General features: G+C 63.4%; 3 protein-coding genes across 8 annotated transcripts; 1 reads left to right on the top strand and 2 right to left on the bottom strand.

Annotated features, from left to right (window-relative positions):
* The first annotated feature begins 353 nt into the window (after positions 1-353).
* SLC4A2 (solute carrier family 4 member 2) lies at positions 354-12,178 on the top strand. Of its 3 annotated transcripts, none has more exons than XM_043464139.1 (22): positions 354-392; positions 1,486-1,657; positions 1,812-2,053; positions 2,142-2,260; positions 3,739-3,971; positions 4,070-4,212; positions 5,690-5,870; positions 7,152-7,287; positions 7,367-7,532; positions 7,664-7,778; positions 7,858-8,042; positions 8,161-8,386; positions 8,483-8,698; positions 8,788-8,936; positions 9,101-9,295; positions 9,809-10,063; positions 10,177-10,266; positions 10,457-10,623; positions 10,971-11,224; positions 11,337-11,506; positions 11,673-11,846; positions 11,941-12,178. In XM_043464139.1, the coding sequence occupies exons 1-22, from the start codon at positions 369-371 to the stop codon at positions 12,019-12,021; spliced, it is 3,693 nt and encodes a 1,230-aa protein (XP_043320074.1). In that variant the 5' UTR covers positions 354-368; the 3' UTR covers positions 12,022-12,178. The 3 variants fall into 3 exon arrangements, with proteins under 3 accessions (XP_043320074.1, XP_043320076.1, XP_043320075.1); XM_043464141.1 differs by having other exon boundaries at positions 361-497; XM_043464140.1 differs by lacking the exon at positions 354-392 and adding an exon at positions 770-929.
* A 94-nt stretch (positions 12,179-12,272) lies between these two features.
* FASTK (Fas activated serine/threonine kinase) lies at positions 12,273-16,883 on the bottom strand. 3 transcript variants are annotated; one of them, XM_043464148.1, is made up of 12 exons: positions 16,662-16,882; positions 16,389-16,442; positions 16,028-16,156; positions 15,418-15,843; positions 14,539-14,718; positions 14,292-14,431; positions 13,575-13,788; positions 13,311-13,470; positions 12,999-13,090; positions 12,801-12,915; positions 12,613-12,727; positions 12,273-12,481 (listed from the first exon to the last, which is right to left on the bottom strand). In XM_043464148.1, exons 1-12 carry the CDS (start codon positions 16,741-16,743, stop codon positions 12,374-12,376), a joined length of 1,815 nt encoding a protein of 604 aa, XP_043320083.1. In that variant the 5' UTR covers positions 16,744-16,882; the 3' UTR covers positions 12,273-12,373. The 3 variants fall into 3 exon arrangements, with proteins under 3 accessions (XP_043320083.1, XP_043320084.1, XP_043320085.1); XM_043464149.1 differs by lacking the exons at positions 16,028-16,156; positions 16,389-16,442 and having other exon boundaries at positions 16,662-16,883; XM_043464150.1 differs by lacking the exons at positions 15,418-15,843; positions 16,028-16,156; positions 16,389-16,442 and having other exon boundaries at positions 16,662-16,880.
* A 256-nt stretch (positions 16,884-17,139) lies between these two features.
* TMUB1 (transmembrane and ubiquitin like domain containing 1) lies at positions 17,140-19,697 on the bottom strand. 2 transcript variants are annotated; one of them, XM_043464152.1, is made up of 3 exons: positions 19,565-19,697; positions 18,209-18,627; positions 17,140-17,953 (listed from the first exon to the last, which is right to left on the bottom strand). In XM_043464152.1, the coding sequence occupies exons 1-3, from the start codon at positions 19,679-19,681 to the stop codon at positions 17,602-17,604; spliced, it is 888 nt and encodes a 295-aa protein (XP_043320087.1). In that variant the 5' UTR covers positions 19,682-19,697; the 3' UTR covers positions 17,140-17,601. The 2 variants fall into 2 exon arrangements, with proteins under 2 accessions (XP_043320087.1, XP_043320088.1); XM_043464153.1 differs by lacking the exon at positions 19,565-19,697 and adding an exon at positions 18,812-18,930.
* Between the last annotated feature and the right edge of the window lie 467 nt (positions 19,698-20,164).

A 20,164-nucleotide genomic window follows, 5' to 3' on the forward strand; every position in this document is an offset into this window, starting at 1 on the left:
GGAGGTTGTTTATGCTCCTCCTCAGCGGGAGAGGAACTTTGGGAATCCTGGGTCTCTAACCGGCGACAGCCCCCTCCCCCGCCCTGCGTCTTGGAGGCTGCGCCCGCCCGGACTGCTACTCGGGGCTTCTGGGCAGACCGCCCCGCCCCCCAGCCCCACGTGCCACCCAGGCCCGGCCCCTCCCGGCCCCCACGTGTCCGTCGTCCCACGTGTCCCCCTCCCAGTGATCCTGGGAAGGGCAATGATTAACCCCAGCGCCGGCATCATCAGTGCGTCATTGGTCACTTGGGCCCACGGGGACACGTGACCGGGCGAGGTGCCGGCCGGTCCCCTCCCCCTCCGCCCCCAGTTCACCCCAGCCGGCGGCCATGGACTTCCTCCTGCGGCCTCAGGTGCGAGGGGCTGTCTGCCCTCCTCCCCCCACCCCGGGCTAGCCCCCTTCTGCTCGCTGGCTTCAGCCGCCCCGCTCCGCCGCCTTCCTCCCGGTGCTTTTTCTGGTGAGAGTGGGGCCCTGTGCCTGGGGGGTGGTGGGGAGGATGCCGGGCTCGAGCGGCAGAGATGGGCTGACCAGGGTTGGGGGGGCAAGCTCCTGTCCCAGCCTCTCCTATCCAGTGTGTCCCCCCCAACAGCAGCTCCTGACCCCACCTCCCAGGCTCTGCAAGGCCCGCCCTCCTTCCCAGCCCACCTCCCTCCGCTCTTTCTTGCTCGGGTACCCCTGCCCTTGGAGATCTCGATGCCCTTCAAGTCCAGAAGCTCTCACTTGAGCAAATATTTGGTGGTGCCTGGAGCCGAGACCAGCCGGCAGGGGGTGGTGGTGGTGGCAGGTGGAGGGGGCGCTGGACCGAGGCCGCAGAGTGGTGGCCGCCCGCACCGACGGGCTGAGCTCCCAAAGCACCACCGCGGTCCTGGGCTCCCGCAGAATGACTCAGGTGCGGGGGTGGGGGTGGGGGGGCGGGGCGGGGCGGGGCCGCGGCCCGGGGCGCTGGCTCCCTCTGGGAGCTGCCCAGCAGGGACCTCTTCCGACGGGGTGACGTCCTGCCTCCCTGCCCAGGAGCCTCAGACCGACCCCGGTCGGTTAGGTCGGTTAGCTCAGGTGCCCCCCGAAAAGTTACTTCTCAGGCTCAGTGGGATGGGTCCCAGTCATATTCACGACCATCAGCGTCAGCCGTGTGAACGGCCCAGGTCACACCCCCGACCTTGAGCACTGGGGTGGACACACAGGACTTCTGCAGAGGCCTCCAGGGCTGACGCTTCCCACCTGTCCCAGAACCGACAGGAATGGGCCCAGCCAGGGTGTTGATGGCCCAGGACCCTGGGGTAGGGGGGGCAGACTGCTGAGGGTAGGGTGCTAAGTCCTGACTTTAGGGGTGCTGGGGCAGCTGGGAAGGAGAGTACTGGGTTTCTGCCGCTAGGCGGGCAGGGGGTGTGCAGAGACACACACCCCCCTGCCCCCCGAGAGTCTTCACTGCCCCTTCTTCCTCGCAGCCAGAGCCTGAGAGCCTGGGCCCTGTGACGGCGCCCAGCTTTGCAGCTGAGCAGGAGGAGGACGAACTCCACCGCACCCTGGGCGTGGAGCGGTTCGAGGAGATCCTTCAGGAGGCAGGGTCCCGAGGAGGGGAGGAGCTCGGCCGCAGCTACGGGGAGGAAGACTTTGAATGTGAGGGGGTTGGGGGAGGCGAGTGGGGGGCTGGCGGGGTGCTGCTCCGGGTGTGACTGAGTTGGGGGCCTGGGGGCGGGGAGAGGCTGGGAGCCGGCCAGCTGGAGAGGGGGGAAGCCGGGCCCATTGGCAGCCGGTCCACCTGTCCCTGCAGACCACCGCCAGTCTTCCCATCACATCCACCACCCGCTGTCCACCCACCTGCCTCCCGACACCCGGCGCCGAAAGACACCCCAGGGCCCAGGACGGAAGCTCCGCAGGCGCCCCGGAGCCTCCCCGACCGGGGAGACCCCTACCATCGAGGAGGGTGAGGAAGAGGACGATGAGGCCAGTGAGGCCGAGGGGGCCCGGGCCCTCAGCCAGCCGTCGCCTGCCTCCACACCCTCTTCTGTGCAGGTAAGAGGGGCAGGGCTTCCCGGGGGTGGGGGGCGCCTGCATGGTCTCTGGCCCGGCCTCCCCTGCTCACACGGCGTCCCTGTTCTAGTTCTTCCTCCAGGAGGATGAAGGTGCAGACCGGAAGGCAGAGGCCACCAGTCCCTCTCCGCCTCCACCCCAGCCCCACCAGGAGGCAGCTCCCCGGGCCACCAAAGCAGCCCAGACTGGGTAAGGGTCCCCACACTGAGACCCCCCACGCCGGCGTCGGTCAGGTGAGGTGGGGAGGCAAAGCCAGAGCCTTAAGAGGCTCAGGTTGGGTCATGCCGCTAGGATTTGACTCTTGACAAGAGCCAGTGTCTCCGAGTCTGTCTCCCCGTCTATAAACCAAGTGTAATAGGACCTTTCCCACAAGGTGTTAGTAGGGGCTGAAGGGTGGTGTGAACAGAAGCTTTAAACATGGTTTAGCCACCTCCTCCCACGCCTGCCATCCCCACCCTCCTGCTCACCACTTCAGGGGAGCAACATCAAACAGATCAGGGACTGGACAGCTGACCTGCTCATGCCCCCTGGGACCCCAAGGGGGTGAGAGGAATAGGAGGCCCCCCCTCCTGCTTTTGGGGAGCTGCCAGCCCACCCTGGCTGTGGTCTGGTGAAGTGGTAGTCAGCACAAGTTACTGCGCCAGACGACTGGGTTCAGGCGGAGCGTCAGTACCAACAGGTGATTGTAGAGTTTGGGGACGTCAGCCAGGGAAGGCTTCCTGGAAGAAACCACTTTGAACGAGGTCTCAAGGTCACTACTATCGCCTCCCTGTTGTTTTCCGGGTGCCAGGCAGTGTGAAGGGGCGGGGGGAAGTGAAGGGCGAGTTGCCCCTCTGGGGAGGCACAGACTCGCTGGGAAGACAGGCTGTGTGGATGGAGCTGGGTCCACCTCGGCCGTCTGCATGGGGGGCGCAGGCCTGCGGGCCACTGGACAGCCAGGAGGCGGGGAAGCCCGAGAGAGAGTGTGGCGTCGGACAAGGGGGTCAGATTTGTGGGCAGGAGTGCGAACAAAACCTTGGGCACAGAAGGTGGGTACAGGCGGAGAGAGCCTGCCTTGGGGCACGCGGGACAGGGGCTTGGAGCCATGGGGGTGCTGGAGGCCGGGGGAATGATGTAGAAAGGTGTGGCAGGGACAGGGCCCTCTGGGGGAGGTGGAAAGAAAGGAAACCACCCCCGCCTGGGAGATAAAAGCAGAAGCCAGAATCCTAAGGGACAGGCCCTCATACCTTCCTCACGGCTGTGGGGCGGGGGCAGGCGTCTCCAGCTCCAAAAGCCCATTTCCACGTCCTTTACTCCATTCGATTAGAAACAGGGTCTCCTGTGAGCCCCGAGTCCATTGCTAGGGGTCCCACCCTGGGCACTTTTCCAACGTCACTGGGCCACCCTGGGCCCTGGGGAAGGCTGGCCTCAGCCTCCCTTTGGCGGCTTGAGTTTCTGTCCCTGGGCGGCTCGGGGGATTGCTGGGAAGGAAGGAGCTGGGTTTAAACGCCACTGTCTGCTTCCAGAACCTTCGCTGCGCTTCCACATCCCCATCTACCAAGGCGTGTGGGGATGGAGGCAGGGTTGGGGCCAGCGGGGTCCCCTTTCCGGGGGCCTCCCGTGTGGCCCCTGGCCAAGCGGGGGGGCCAACCTTCCCAGGCTCGCTCACGGCCGCCCTGTCTATGCAGGGCTCAGGTGGAGGAGGTGGCGGCCGTGGCCAGCGGCACGGCAGGAGGTGATGACGGGGGCGCCTCTGGGCGCCTCCTGACCAAGGCGCAGCCCGGGCACCGCAGCTACAACCTGCAGGAGAGGAGACGCATCGGAAGCATGACGGGGGCTGAGCAGGCGTTGCTGCCTCGGGTTCCCACGGACGAGAGCGAGGCGCAGACACTGGCCACAGCTGACCTGGACCTCATGAAAAGTGCGTGCCAGGCCTGGGCGAGCCTGGAGCTGGTGGGGCGCGGGGTGGGGGTAAGAGAAAGGGACCTTTGACCCTGTCCTCCTCCCTCTCCACTGCAGGTCACCGGTTTGAGGATGTTCCTGGCGTACGGAGGCACTTGGTGCGGAAGAATGCCAAGGCATCTGTACAGAGTGGCCGGGAAGGGCGAGAGCCTGGCCCCACGCCTCGGGCCCGGCCCCGGGCCCCCCACAAGCCCCACGAGGTGAGTTCTCCACTCCACCGCCTTCCATCATCTCCCCGTTCATCTGTTCTCCACAGCCCCCACCGCTTCTCAGACCAGTGGTGATCTTGAGCCCCGGGGTGGCCATGTATGGTTTCCAAGGTTGCACACTGCACAAGAGTGCAATCTTCAACAGTATTGATTTTTTTTTTAATTGGCATATAGTTGATAACACAATATTATGTTAGCCTCAGGTGCCCCACATAACCAGTCAACATTTAAACATTACAGAATGTTCACTACGGTTACGTCTAGGAGCCGTCTGTCCCCAGATTGTTGTCATGGTGTTACTGAGCTGCCATTGCTGGTGTGGCTGTTACAGTTCTGGTCCACATCTTAGACATGTCGACTTCTCTCACGGCCGTTCTCTGGCAGCTGGCAGTGAGGTGTCTGAGGGGGGCTTTGTGCAGCAGCACACTTCATGTCTCAGAGTCCTCTCACCTCCCCGCTCGAGTCCTCCCACATCCTGTGAGGGTGACAGGGACAGTGACTGGCCAAGGCCACTCAGGTACTTAGTGAAAGTGAAAGTCGCTCAGTCGTGTCCGACTCTTTGTGACCCCATGAACTGTACAGTCCATGGGATTCTCCAGGCCAGAATACTGGAGTGGGGAGCCGTTTCCTTCTCCAGGGGATCCTCCCAACCCAGGGATCGAACCTGGGTCTCCCGCATTGTAGGCAGACTCTCTACCATCTGAGCCACCAGGGCAGCCCCGTACTTAGTGATGCTGCCCATCTGAGATTTCAGCGCTCTGGTCTTGAGCCCTGCCCCTGCCAGTGGGTTTTTTTTGGGTAACCTTTTGGTTGCGGTCAAACAGACACAGTAAAAGCACACTCAGTTTAAGCGTACAGCTCCATGATGCTTTGCACGTGTCAACCCTAGCCAAGCCTACCTTGATACAGGACATGCCCACACTCAGAAAGTTCCTCCAGGCCTCTGCCTAGTCGGCACCCTCAGAAGTGACCGCTGTGTCACTCTTCAGTTTTGCCAGTTCTAGAAATGCGTGTAAATGCATCCTGCCGAGTTCCTGTGTGTGTGTTGAGAGACCACTCATCAAACACTTCCTCTGAGTCATACTCCATGCCAAGTGTTCTGTGTACTTTTCTTTTATCCCCCACTATGCCCCCCATTTTTTTAAATTATAGTTGATTTACAAGGTGGAGCTGGTTTCAGGTGTATGGCACAGTGATTCAGTTATACATACGTATACCTATCTGTATTTTCAGATTCTCTTCCCTTACAGGTTATTACAGACTATTGAGTACCTAGCTCTTTGAGCCGTACAGTACGTGGGTCTTTCTTGGCCCGCTAGTGGCCTTTGAGGTGGGTGGCATCGCTCCTCTTTCACAGCCGAGGGAGAGCCGCAGGTGGGTTGGTAACTCGCCTGGGCTCTGGGCCTGTGCCCTGTGCCCCCCCAGGACACAGCCTCTGTCCCACCGCGCCCTCTCCTGTTGCCCCAAGGTGTTTGTGGAGCTGAATGAGCTGCTGCTGGACAAAAACCAGGAGCCTCAGTGGCGGGAGACGGCGCGCTGGATCAAATTCGAGGAGGACGTGGAGGAGGAGACGGAGCGCTGGGGGAAGCCCCACGTGGCCTCCCTCTCGTTCCGCAGCCTCCTGGAGCTGCGCCGGACCCTGGCCCACGGTAACGCGTGCCCCCGTACCCACCCAGCCTGCCCATCCTCGCCCTGAGAATTGCCTTTGCCCAAGCCCGTTCTCCGAGGACCAAATGGTCCCACACATTTGTCTTGAGCAACAGGGTGTGTAATGTCACCAGAGCCCAGGAGGGAGCATCTCTTGTCATGACGTCACCTCTCGCAAGGCCTGCTGTTCCTCGGGCTCTGTCGTTGGGTGACTGCAGGGCAGGACTGACCCTCTTCTCTGGTCTGGCATCTTCAGCAAGCAGCTTCTCTAAGTGATATTTTCAGATAAACTGAAGCTGGTATGTTTTGGATGCTGCAGTGTTGTTAAATGGTTTTGGTGGAATGCTTTCTGAGATCCTAGAGGTTCTGGGCAGTGTGACCTAACCTGTAGGGCGGTGTGGGCTCTTGGCAGTGTGACCTAACCTGTAGGGCGGTGTGGCCTCTGCCGCGTGAGCACAGGTGCTCCCGTCTGATGTTCTGCTCTTGGCTCGTTTCCTCCTTCCTGCTGGGGAACCGCTCCCACTTGCTGTCAGCGGCCGAGGACTCAGACACCTGCTGTCAGGACTGTTTCCCAGCTAGGAGTTACTAGGCTCTGAGTGAGGCTTGAGGGCTTTGGGTGAGGCGCCAGAGCGCAGGGCTTGATCGCAAGGCTGTGCTGTCTGGCTTTTGGCTGCTCAGGGGGCCTTCGGTTCTGTTTGTTCCATGTCCCCGTGAGTTGACCTTGACGGGAAAACGACCTGGTGACTTTTGAGAGGACCTTCATCTCTCTAGGAAATGGCAGCTCCGAGCAGGGACGGGCTGGGTGTCCTTGAGCAGCTGCTGGACTTCTTCGAGACGCTGAGGAGTCCGGGGGGGAGGGGATTACTCTTCAGACGGCTTCAGGGCTGTCGCAGCCGGCTGGGTCATGTTCCAGAGGGCAGAGCTGGGCCCTCAAGTGGACGGCAGAGGCGGCAGCGTGGTCTGGAGGAAGTTCCTGGCAGCGAAGGGCAGTCCAGCCTATGTGGGTGGCCTGGGACGCTTCCTGCTGTGTGCTTCCCAGAAGGGGTGTCTGGGCAAGGTCTAGCCAGGTGTCCTCTCTGAGAGCTGGGGTTTCCTGGCCTCTGCTGAGCCTCACAACATTCCTGCAGGGAGAGAGGGCCTGGGGACTTGGGCCTCAGGCCGAGCTGGGCCCCGCTCGCCGGTTTCGGGGTTGGGCAGTGCCTCCCTGGCTGTCCCCCCATTCCCAGCCCAGCCCCCCGATTCTTGGCTGGGGACGAGGCCCCTCTGTGTCGTCCTCATTCCAGGGGCCGTGCTCTTGGACCTGGATCAGCAGACCCTGCCTGGCGTGGCCCACCAGGTGGTGGAGCAGATGGTCATCTCGGACCAGATCAAGGCCGAGGACAGAGCCAACGTGCTGCGGGCCCTGCTACTGAAACACAGGTGAGACCCTGCGCACCACACTCTGCCTGCCTGACCCCAGCCGCCAGCCCGCCTCACCTCCCCGCCTGCTGCCCCGCAGCCACCCGAGTGACGAGAAGGACTTCTCCTTCCCCCGCAACATCTCGGCCGGTTCCCTGGGCTCCCTGCTGGGGCATCACCACGGCCAGGGCGCCGAGAGCGACCCCCACGTCACCGAGCCCCTCATCGGAGGCGTTCCCGAGACCCGGCTGGAGGTGGAGCGAGAGGTGAGGGGGAGAAGGCGTCCTTGCCGGGGTGAGGTCCGGCCACCCCAGCGGCTGCAGGACCCCGACCCAGCGGGGCGGGGGCGGGCAGGGGCAGGGCGGCCCAACTGAGCCCTGGCCTCCCGCCTCCCCAGCGCGAGCCGCCTGCTCCGGCTCCTCCGGCCGGCATCACTCGCTCCAAGTCCAAGCACGAGCTGAAGCTGCTGGAGAAGATCCCTGAGAACGCCGAGGCCACGGTGGTCCTCGTGGGTATGCAGGGCAAGGGGTGGGGCGGGGGCTGGGGGCCACCCAGGCTGGGCTCTCACCCACGATGGCCACACACCCACAGGCTGCGTGGAGTTCCTGGCCCGCCCCACCATGGCCTTCGTGCGGCTGCGGGAGGCGGTGGAGCTGGACGCGGTGCTGGAGGTGCCTGTGCCGGTGCGCTTCCTCTTCCTGCTGCTGGGCCCGAGCAGCGCCAACATGGACTACCACGAGATCGGCCGCTCCATCTCCACCCTCATGTCTGACAAGGTCAGCCGCTGCAGCACGCCACCCCCACCCCCAATCCCCCACCCCTGGTGCCCAGCCCAGCTCCTGGGCCCTGGCCCCTTGTCCTGCATCCTCACTCGTCCCGGTCCCGCTCCGGCAGCAATTCCACGAGGCGGCCTACCTGGCGGACGAGCGGGAGGACCTGCTGACGGCCATCAACGCCTTCCTGGACTGCAGCGTGGTGCTGCCGCCGTCGGAGGTGCAGGGCGAGGAGCTGCTGCGGTCGGTCGCTCACTTCCAGCGCCAGATGCTCAAGAAGCGGGAGGAGCAGGGCCGGCTGCTGCCCCCGGGGGCCGGGCTGGAGCCCAAGTCGGCCCAGGATAAGGGTACGGGGCCAGTATGAGCCAGGGGGCTGGGTCGGGCTGGGGTGTCAGGAGGGCAGACGGGTGGGCGGGTGCCCTGACGCAGGCCCCGGGCTGCAGCGCTCCTGCAGATGGTAGAGGTGGCCGGTGCGGTGGAAGACGATCCCCTGCGGCGGACGGGCCGGCCTTTTGGGGGGCTGATCCGAGACGTGCGGCGCCGCTACCCCCACTACCTGAGCGACTTCCGGGACGCGCTGGACCCCCAGTGCCTGGCCGCCGTCATCTTCATCTACTTTGCGGCCCTGTCTCCCGCCATCACCTTCGGGGGGCTGCTGGGTAAGGAGGGGCTTAGGCAGGGCAGAGAGGGGAGGGTGTGACCCCCCACGCCCCGCCACCAGCCCCTGAGCGGGTTCCTGCTGCCCTAGGGGAGAAGACACACGACCTGATCGGGGTGTCGGAGCTCATCATGTCCACGGCCATCCAGGGCGTGATTTTCTGCCTGTTGGGGGCCCAGCCGTTGCTGGTGATCGGCTTCTCGGGGCCTCTGCTGGTCTTCGAGGAGGCCTTCTTCTCGGTGAGCGGCCACAGGTTGTTGGTGCTGGTTCCTCCTGCCCAGCTCTGCTCCCTCTCCCTTCCTCTGCACCCGTCCCCACACTCCCCCCACCCCACCCCCCACTCCTCGGGAGCCCCCAGGCTCTGAGCCCAACTCTGCCCACCCCCTCCCCCTGCCCACCCCAGTTCTGCAGCAGCAACAACCTGGAGTACCTGGTGGGCCGCGTGTGGATCGGCTTCTGGCTGGTGCTGCTGGCCCTGCTCATGGTGGCCCTGGAGGGCAGCTTCCTGGTGCGCTTCGTCTCCCGCTTCACCCAGGAGATCTTTGCCTTCCTCATCTCGCTCATCTTCATCTATGAGACCTTCTACAAGCTGGTGAAGGTGGGTAGGGCCCCCATGGGACCTGGCCCGCGAGGGAGCTGGGGGCCTCCTGCCCCTGGGTTCTCCACGTGTGAGGCCTGTTGCTAACACATACACCGGGACTTCAGATCGGTCTCAAAGACTCACCTAGTTTTAATAACAAAGGTGACGTGTGCTTTTGATAAGATGGCAGAGGATCCAGAAGTCAGAGGGAAAGGCCCCCAAGTTGACAGACAGGCTCTCATGTCTGTGTCTGGGTCAGGATCAGACGTGTCCGCAGGGTTTGCCACGCTCCCCTGGATGCTCCTCCAGGCCTGTCTGGAGCCTCGCTCCCAGCTGCCTTCCCCAGTTAGACCAGCCCCCCTCTCTTAACCCTTAGTGGTCTTGCGCTCCCATCTGTTTACCTCGGTCATTTTCTTAAGACAAGCTCCTTGAGGGCAGGCTGACTACCCTGGGCCCTCCTGTCCCACCCAACACCCTCAGTCCCAGACATCTGGCCAATTAAGCGTATGGAGTCCTTCATTCTCTCCCCAGACCTTCCAGGAGCACCCCCTCCACGGATGTTCCGTCTCCAACAGCTCTGAGGCAGACAGTGGCGAAAATGCCACATGGCCTGGGGCAGGAACCACGCTGGGGCCAAGGAACGAGAGCTCAGCCAGGCCGCCCGGGCAGGGCAGGCTCCGGGGCCAGCCCAACACCGCCCTGCTGTCACTGGTTCTCATGGCCGGCACCTTCTTCATCGCCTTCTTCCTGCGCAAATTCAAGAACAGCCGGTTCTTCCCCGGCCGGGTGTGTGGGCTGGCAGGCCCGAGGGAGGCATAAAGCCCCGGGGCGGGGGAAGGAAGGGGGTTACCCGGCCTGGATGGCGGTGTGGGGCCTCTGAGCGCGGTGCTTGCCCACAGGTACGGCGCGTCATTGGGGACTTCGGGGTGCCCATCGCCATTCTCATCATGGTGCTTGTGGATTACAGTATTGAGGACACCTACACCCAGGTATGGTGGTGCGCATGCAGTGATGAGGGGGTGCTGGACTCCAGACCCCCAGGACCAGAGCTGCTTCTAAACTGGGCAGATACCCAGCCTCTCCCACAGCACACGCTCAGCGTGCCCCCTGCCCCAGTGCAGCTCAGGGCATGCCCCCCACCAAGGTTCACCCGCCTCGGCCCCACCCTCTGCCCTGCAGAAGCTGAGCGTGCCCAGCGGCTTCTCAGTGACAGCCCCAGAGAAGCGGGGCTGGGTCATCAACCCCCTGGGGGAGAAGAGCGCCTTCCCTGTGTGGATGATGGTTGCCAGCCTGCTGCCTGCCATCTTGGTCTTCATCCTTATCTTCATGGAAACACAGATCACCACGTGAGTGGTCCTGGCAGAGGGGTCGCTGTGCAGACAGGGACGACCTGCTGCATGGAGGGGCTGGAGCCCCCCGGCAGACTGGCTGCTGAAGTTTGTAGACAACAGAAAATCCCACTGAAATGGGCCAACATGGGCACAGTACACACTGGCTGCCTGTCCAGGGGGTAGGGGGTGGCCACTGGGATAGGACTCAGCTCCATGATGGAACCCTCATCCTGAAGGGGATGGGCAGGGACCTCCGGGTTCCAGAAACAGAAGGTGACTGCCTGGGCGCTCTGGAAAGACCCAGTTGTCTGCCGAGCTGGGCTGGGGGGCCCGGGGCTCAGGGCGTGCCTGTCCCCGCTCAGGCTGATCATCTCCAAGAAGGAGCGCATGCTTCAGAAGGGCTCCGGCTTCCACCTGGACTTGCTGCTCATCGTGGCTATGGGCGGCATCTGTGCCCTCTTCGGCTTGCCCTGGTTGGCTGCCGCCACTGTCCGCTCCGTCACGCACGCAAATGCGCTCACGGTCATGAGCAAGGCGGTGGCACCTGGGGACAAGCCCAAGATCCAGGAGGTCAAGGAGCAGCGGGTGACAGGGCTGCTGGTGGCCCTGCTCGTGGGTATGTTTGCCTCTTCCTCCCAGCCTTCCCGGAGGGGTCTCACGGCCATGGCCAATTCGGGTGGAGGGGTGGAGTGCCCCGGGGCCAGCTGTTCCTCCCCCTTTCCCCGCAGGCCTCTCCTTGGTCATCGGGGATCTGCTCCGGCAGATCCCCCTGGCTGTGCTCTTCGGGATTTTCCTATACATGGGCGTGACCTCCCTGAACGGAATCCAGTTCTATGAGCGGCTGCACCTGCTGCTCATGCCGCCCAAACACCACCCAGATGTCACCTACGTCAAGAAGGTGAGACCCGGCTGGGAAGGGCCCCACGCCTCTCCCCCTGCCCAGTCTGCATGGGTCACCCTCCGGCCCCCCATCTATGCACCCTGGCCAGCCACCAGCCTGTGCAGACCTGGCTCCCTCCGGGGCCCGGGCTCACCCTTCTCGCCCTGTGTCACTCTGCCCCCAGGTCCGGACCCTGCGTATGCACCTGTTCACGGCCCTGCAGCTGCTCTGCCTGGCCGTGCTCTGGGCGGTCATGTCCACCGCGGCCTCCCTGGCCTTCCCCTTCATCCTCATCCTCACAGTGCCGCTTCGCATGGTGGTGCTGACCCGCATCTTCACCGAGCGGGAGATGAAATACGTAAGGCCTGCGCTCCTCCCCAGCCTCGCCCGGCCCCACCCACGCGGTCTTGCTGGGAGGTCGCCCACCTTCCTGACTCTGTCCTGGCCCACAGCTGGATGCTAACGAGGCAGAACCGGTGTTCGATGAGCGGGAGGGTGTGGACGAGTACAACGAGATGCCCATGCCTGTGTAACTGCTGCCTGGACGGACAGCCAAGGGATGGACGGACAGAGGGAACAGGGGCTGGGGGGTGCTCTCCCCATCCTCTTCCCTCCTCATTTTTATTTAAGTGAATAATTTAAGGCCCTCCCCCCCACCCCTCCGCAGTAAAGTGCTTCGGCCCCCACCTATCCCTAGTCTTCTGTGTGTGTCAGTGTCAGCCCGGTATGAATGGGAAACACGTGGGGGAACCCAGCCCACCCGTCCCAGAAACAAAACATGCGATGGGGAAGGAAAGGGACTTTAATGACAAATCAACGCAGAGGGAAGCAAAGTGCAAATTGTCCACCCCCAAGAGGGGGCCATCCTGAGCCCATGTGCACCCCTCACCCCCCTTCAGGTCCCCAGCGGAGGCCCAGGGCCTGGAGCTTCTGCCTCAGGTAGCTCTTGAGCTGGGGCAGGCCTCTCTGGGACTCCAGTTCTTCAAAGGGTAGCTGCCAGGCAGAGGACAGAATTCGTCATCCCTGGGGGCTGGGGAACTGGCAGCCGGGTCGAATGGGGGCGTGGTGTGGCACGGTGTGGGCGGGGCCGCAGGGCGTGGCGTGGGATGGGGGCGGGGCCTCACCGGCAGGAGCTGGTAGCCCATCAGGCCCAGGTGCCGCTCCCGCAGGGCTCGGGAGCCCAGCAGCACCCGGCCATCCCGACAGAAGTGCCAGCGCTCCCGCAGCATCAGCACCACCCTGGAGAGGAAGGGACTGCGGCTCAGGCGCTATGCGCGGGGGTCGGGGAGGCTCTCCCAGGCTCCTGCCTTACCTTTGGGCAGGGTCCCGAGTGGTGCGGGGACAGGACCTGGGAGGGTACGGCAGGAAGGGGTCCTGGGCTCTCACGGGTAGCACCGCGCCGCAGCTGCTGACACACAGCAGGAAGTCTGCGGGGCCGGGAGAGAAAGAGCCACTGGCTTCCGGCGGAGGCTCTGCTTCCCGGGGGCTCGCCGGCCCACCCGGAGCTCACCTGTGCTGTAGCCTGGAGGCACGGTCAGGTCCTGCCGGTATTTCTCCTCCCCCAGCAGCTGGCGCAGCCCCTCTGCTACTATGTCCTTATGACTGAGGGGAGAGGAGCCCGGGTCAGAAGGTCCCCCAGGACACTCTTTTTAGCTTGGTCCCACCTACTTCCACACCCATGCTGGGAAATGGCCTTCGGGGCTTAGCTTTCTGGTGACCCAGAGCACAGCAGCATAGACAGCTCAGGGTCCCCCAGGCCGGTCTACCTGGGTGCTCCTCGCCAGCCAACCCCTCCCCTCCCCTTCCCCAAGTGCCCACCCACCTGTACTTGCAGCGGGCGCGGTCAGCGATGAGTGGCTGGGGGAAGATGGGCACTTGCTGCCTTCGGGGAAGGCGGGCACCCTGATATCCTGGGAGCTCCAGCTCCACCGCCGTGTCTAGCAGGGAGAGGTAGCGCCGCACGATCAGGGCATGAGGGGTGCCTGTGGGGAAAGCAGGACGAAGCTTACTGGGGTGCAGACCCTCACTCCTGCTTCCCCGGCCCACCAGCCCTCCAGGACACAGCCAGCCCCCCAGGTCTGCGCACCACTGACGTGGTTGATGAAACCAGGGGAAAAGACAAAGTGCAGGGCTCGGAAGGGCAGGCACCGCAGCTGACACAGTGACATCAAGATGTTGACAGTTGCCAGGGGGGCCACCCCTGCTTCCCGAGCCAGGATCCTCTCAAGGCAGGGCATAAACTGCTGCTCCAGAGGCACGTAGTTCAGCCGCCCAAAGGGCAGGACCAACTTCTGTACCACCTGTGGGGCAAAGAGCAGCCCATCACCCAGGGGGAAGGTTCTCTGGTCTTCTTTACAAGCTGAACCTCAGGAATGATTGGCCTGCAAGCTGATAACATCAGTCACTGGAAAGGCAGGACAGTCCCCTCTACAGCACAGACGCTCAACAGCATAAGCACTGCTCGAGCCCCGTGAGGTCAGTCTCCAAACAAGCAGAGACATGGCTGTGGGTTCTGGCCCAGAAGACTTGGTGGAGTGGGATCGACCAAGCTAAGACAGTGGCTAAGGGTGTTTGGAGAAGTGCAGAGAACCAGGTGTACCTGGCGGGGGGGGCTGGACAAGCCAGTGGGGGTGTGAGCCTAGGTGGTACCCCAGGGGAGAGGACAGAGAGCCTAGGTGGGTGGTCTGCTGCATTAAGCAGCAGCCAATCAAGTGGACAAGGGGGGAGGGATGGGCAGCTAGGCCTGCCGGGGTGTCTGAGAACCATCAGGAGAGGAGCCTGGGAAGGTGGGAGGCAATCCCACCTTGCTGTTGAGCTGGGCTTCCTGGACCACCAGGAAGTGGGCAATGGCTTCCAGAAGCTGGGGCTCCCTCAACCGGTGGCGGGCCAAGTGCTGGGCCAGGAGCACCATCACGTGGGGAGTCAGTTCCTCGGGCCTGGCCTCTGTGAAGAACAGCTTATCACGCTGGACCCTCAGGCCACACCTGGGCGAGATTCCAGCAGATACCACCTGCCCCCACCCCCCCATCACCTGTCCCCTCCTCCAGCACCTGCCAGGCTGCGGATGAGGTGCTGCTGAGGCCGCCGCTGGAAACGGGGACAGCTTAGAGCGGCTTCCAACCTTTGCCCACCGCGAAGGATAGGCGGCAGAGGGGGCGGTGGCTTCGGAGGGAGACGGAACCTTCGCTCCTGCTCCAGGGTGCAAATCAGGGGCCCATCTGATGGGAAGCCTGAGAGGCAGAGGGTCAAAGGAGGCAGGGAAGGAGCTGCTCTGCTCTGCTGCAATCCTGCAGTTTTAGTTAGTGAATCCCCAGTCCTTCTCATCTGTTTTCTGGGCTGGAAGGTCTGCTACAGAGCACGCAGAACCACCAGAGAAATGGGAACTACCACGTGAATAAAGGTATCACAACAGTCTGTGGGGAAGGCCCTATACAGGGAAGGTAGTAAGACCTCTCTCTTGCCAATGGTGATAAATTGCAGTGGCTCCCTAGGGCACTGTATTAGAAGAGACCTGGTGGCTCAGTGATGAAGAATCCACCTGCCAATCAATGCACAGGTTTGATCCCTGGATTGGGAAGATCCCCTAGGGAAGGAAATGGCAACCCATGCCAGTATTCTTGCCTGGAGAACCCCATGGACAGAGGAGCCTGGTGGGCTATGGTCCATGGGGTCACAGAAGAGCCAGACATGACTTAGCGACTAAACAACAACAAAAAAGGGGTGGCACCCTAATCTAAGCTCCGACTCATGCTGCTTGATTCGTGATAACTGTTGTAGATTCTGCAGAGCAGCAGCAAGTGTGGCATCCCTCAGCAAGTGTGCCGTTCCTGGCAAAGCCTGAGGTGGGTTCTGTCAGTATCTCGGGTGGGTCTGCTACGGTTTCTCTATCCTTCCATTAACACCCACCCACCCCTAGACACCATCCTCACCCAGTAAGGCTGCAAGGTGCAGACACACGTGGATGGTGTGAATGTCAAAGGAGGGGCAGTTTCGGATGATGAGCTGACTCAGGTCCTGCAGCGTGGCCTGCTCCACAGGAGGCGGCCTTGGCAGAGACCCCAAGAGCTGGCTCAGACGACGAAGTGCCACAGGGTAGTGGTGGGCGCGCACTTTGGTGGGGTTCTGCCCCAGCCAGCGCAGCAGCTCCCCAGGGCTCCTCGCCTGTTCCAGAAGCCGCTGCAACCCCTGCACAGGGCCTGCACGGGGGCCTCCTCCAGGAGGCCGGTGGTCTCCCCATTTGTTGGGTCCCAGACAGCAGGGCTGTACTGGTGGGAGCAGCAGCAAGCCAGACAGACGAGCACTGGAGGCCTGGGCAGAGAGCAGGACTCGAAGCATGGAGTTGGGTGCTGGAGACCCTGAGGGGTGGCCCAGAAAAGGGGGTGAGGTATTCTCCAAAGGGGAGAAAGACCAGCTCTCTACTCCTCACCTCACTCCCCATCCAGAGAAGCCTGGGGTCAGAGCAACCCGGGCTCTCTTCGCCCTTCTTTGTGACTGCTCTGGTCCTCTTCCCCAACCCACCCCTCTCTGACTCCTTCCAACCTTTGCGAGAGCAATCGGAATCCTTCAGAGTTCTCACGGAGGGATTTTTACAGAGCAATTCCACATGCATCATCTCCTCTGATCCTCCTCTGACACGCCCGTGAGGAGGTAGGCAGGGGCTGGTACTATCTCGATTTCACAGGTGGAGAGACCAAGGCCCAGAGAGGCGAGCGGGTTAAGGCAAGCCCCGAGGTCCCGAATCTGGTTAGTGGTCGCGCCCAGCTTGGAGCCCAGCTCGCCCCACAGATACGCTCCCCCCTACCCCCGACCACCTCCCCCTCCCGCAGGAGGCGGCGGCGGTACCGGAGGGTGGAGCGCGGACTCCGTGGTCCTGGGTTCCATGCTGGGCGCTCCCACTTACCAGCTGCGTGACCTTGGACAAGTGGCTTCGGTCTCCCTGCCCAAACCTTCTCGCCTGTGAAACGAGAACGCAAGGCCCACCTCGGAGGGCGCCCGTGGAGCCCGCGGGCGCGGCCTGCGCTACGGCGCGGAGTCGGCGGTGTCAGGGGGGCCCCCACTACACACACACCCCCACCCGCGGCCCGGGGGTACTGTCAGGAGACCGTGGTCGCGGTCGCCAACACCAACTCCCGCCGCCCTTCCCCGCGGCCCGCCCCGCAGGCGCCACCCCTACATGATTCCCCAGGCCCCGCGCAGGTCGCTCCCTCAGTCGGTCTCGGGGCCCGGGAGCCGGGCTCCCCCCGCGGCCTCCTCATCAGGGGGCCACCGAGTCCTCCATCTTCCCGGCAGCCCCCGAAACGCGCGGCCCGGACGCCAATCGCCGCGCCAAGTAAGTCCTCCGCCAGCAAAAGACGTGGCTCCCGGCAAGCCTCGCGCGCCAAGGCGCCGCGCGCCCCGCCCCCTGCTTCCGGGAAGCTGCGCGCGCACTCGCACGCGCGGCGCCGGGCGGGGCGGGGCCAAAGGGCTGGGGCGGGACCGGGGCGGGGCCAAAGGGCTGGGGGCTGAGATTGGGGTGCAGAGGGGAGTTGGCAGCGGTTGGCCTGGACGGGCAGGGCTGGGCGAAGCGTCTGGCCCACCCCTTTTCTCCCAGTAGGCAAGAGCTCCCGGCAGCCCCCCTCCCCGACCCACACACGCAGACTCTAGGCCAAGAGTGAAAACTTCACAGTTATTTAATCTGCAGGTGTTCCAGAAAGCCCCCTCCACCCATCCCGACTCCCCTTCTCCAGCCCTTCCCAGTCCTCGGGTCCCCAAACCAGCCAAGGAGTGATCCGGGACTAAGAGGTGCCCAGGTCCTCAGGCTGAGCCCTAGGGGCCCAGGGGCGTGGCCCCACTCTGTCCAGGGCCGAGGCAGCGACAGCAGCTGTCTGACCTGGGGTAGCCCACTGTCAGGGGGCGCTGAGGGCCAGCTGCCCCGGGACGTGGCCCAGAGCCAGGAAGGTCACAGGGAGGGGCCTCCGCCGACCCCCGGAGTGCTCTGCGGCGCAGCGCTGGGCTCCAGGGTAGCGGGAAGAGGCAAGTCGGAGAGGCGGGCCTGGGCAGACAGCAGCTCCCACCTTGTCGTGGCGAGCAAGGTCCCAAGGGGCCAGCGGCGTGGCCAAGAGCCCGCGGAGGCACTACGGGCGGTACATGGCAAAGGCCAGGAGGCTGAGGAGCAGGGTGAAGCCGGCCAGACCCAGAGTGGCGGTCAGGGGAAAGAAGGGCCGGTACTGGATCTGGCAGTACCAGAGCAGGAGAAGCAGCAGAAGGAGCAGGGGCAGCAGCAGGCTGCCTACTTCCAGCCCGGAGGGGCCTGGCTCGGACCCCGGTGGGCAGGGCGGGTGGGGGGGACCCACCCGTGTGGACACGTGGCAGTGGAGGACACAGTTGGGAGGGAGGTGAAGGCTGCCCAGCGTCTGGGTGTCGTCTCCTAGTAGCTGCCCTTGGTAGATGAGTCGCACGTGCTGTTCCCGGCCGGGAAACTGGGTCCTGAGGAGAGAGGGACCTGGGTAATAGAGTGGGTCTCAGGCACTCCTGGCCCCTGGTCCGGAACAACTCTCCCACCCTCACCGCTGGCCTCCACGGTGTGTGTGGGGGGGCCCTCCTGTTTCAGGGGAAAAACACACTGTGTTGTTGTTTCCTCATCTATAAGAGGATCTCCCGGATCTTTGCTGGCCCTTCTAGGACTGTGATCATCCCCGCCCCACTCTTTAGCACTTCTTTCCTGTCGTCCTCCCGGCTTACCTTTTCAGGGAGCCGATGGTGTCGTGGGGCCAGGCTCTGGCCACCTGCTCGGAATCGTTGAGGAATTTCAGCCGAAGTACCAGGGGCTCCTGGGGGGAGTCCGGAGGTGGCGGCGTTGCTGCGAGCCCCACGCTGGGTTCTGGTGGTGCCGCCTGACCTCGCTGTCTCAGGCCGGGGGTCTCAGCTCCTGGGGCCTCCCCTCTGATGCTGTCCGTGACCACCATGGCTTCGCTGGGCTGCGTTGGTGTTGGGGTCCCTGACGGCTGGGGCAGTGGATCGGCGCCCTCGGCAGTGTGCGTTGAGACCCAGGCGAGAGCCAGCACCAGGAGGCAGGCAAGCACGGAGAACAGGATGGTCACCTCATCACCTACCCCTTCAATCAGGGCCATGGCACCTGCCTTGCCCGCCGCGCTACCGAGCTGGAGAGGCACAAAGAACCCGTGAGGGGCTGGCTCACCCGCCAAGAGCCCTCTGAACTTCAGGGGGCCCCTGACCCCACCCCACCACAACTCTCCCACAGTCCTCATTCCGCCCAGTTATCCCAGCCCTACCCTGGGACATATACTGCTTGACACCTGGCCACCCCAAACTTGCCCCACCTACCTCTTCCCAACACCAAATCACAAGTCCTAATTTTCTGTAACCTAAATTTCAGGTGTTTAAGCAGTTCCCCAGTTCACCCGAACCCTATTCCGAAGTCAGAGCTTTGACCTTCTAAGCAGCCTCTCCCCTAAATTCAGCCCCCACCAAACCACCCCAAAGCTTACCTATTCTTCCCACCTAGATCATCTCAAAGTTTATCTACTCCTTTGCCTATTTCATAGCAAAGCCTATCTGTTAAAACTGCTCCATCGCTAAAGTTTCTCCAAGGGAGAAGAAAAACGGTCTCTGCACACACATACACGCACACACGCACACCGCCCCCTTATAATTCAGCCAACCCCCCCACCCGCAGCACAGGACGTCTTCCCAAGGCGTCCCCACTCCAAATGTCAAAGTGCTGCCCTTTGGCAAATTGGAACCTTCGAGGGTTCCCACCCCCGCACTCCTACCGCCCACCCCTACCCCCCACCCCAACTCGGCCCCCCCTGGTACACTCAAACCCCACCCGAGGCGTCCCGATCCCGCGCCTCCCCTGGGAAGCCTCTCCAAACCCAGCCTGCTGCAAGACCCCTGATCTCGCCTGGGAACCCGAGACTTTGCCCTCCCCACCTCCATCCTCCACCACCCTTCGCATCTTCCCGCCGCCCGCCCCCACACCCCGAGTGGCTGGCGGGCGCGGGAGATCCCGGGGCGGGGCCAGCCGGGCCAGCTGCTGGGGCAGCGGGGTGGGGTGGCCAAGGCCCAGGGACTCACCGTCCGACTCCGCCAGCTCCATAGCGGACCCTCGGGCACTTCCGGGCGGGAGGTGGCGAGGTCGCAGACACCTGAAGGCACCCCCTCCTTCCCCGCTGCCGCCGCCGCCCGGAGCATTGTGGGTCTTGTAGTCTGGAAGGATGCGCAGTCCAGCGTTCTGCGCTGCGGACCCACGTGCGGGGCTCGGCCGCCTGCGCCCAGCGCCCACAGATCGCTGAGGGGCTGGCGGGGGCGCCTTTGAGGTTGTACTAGACCGCAGAGGTTCGGGGCGGGGTGGGGGACAGCAGGATCCTCTCCCTCGCCCGCGGGCAGCCAGGACGTGTATCACAACAGAAACCAACGTCAGCTGGTTTCTGGCTAGGCCTGTCATATCACCGCCCCCCCCCCCACCCCCGTGTTTGGTGATGCAGTCTTTGCGGAGCGCAGGTGGACCCTACGCCGTCCTACTCTTAAGTCAGAGTGGACCCTCTACATTGACTCTTCAGCCCAGAGCCCAGTAGCCACGGGCTGTCCCCGCCAAGGCTGGCTGAGGAGATGGGTTTTCATGGCTGGCCATGGGAGGCTTCAGTTCAGTTCAGTTCAGTCGCTCAGTCCTCAGTT

This window comes from Cervus canadensis, chromosome 3 (assembly GCF_019320065.1).
Source record: "Cervus canadensis isolate Bull #8, Minnesota chromosome 3, ASM1932006v1, whole genome shotgun sequence".
Lineage (NCBI taxonomy): Eukaryota > Metazoa > Chordata > Mammalia > Artiodactyla > Cervidae > Cervus > Cervus canadensis.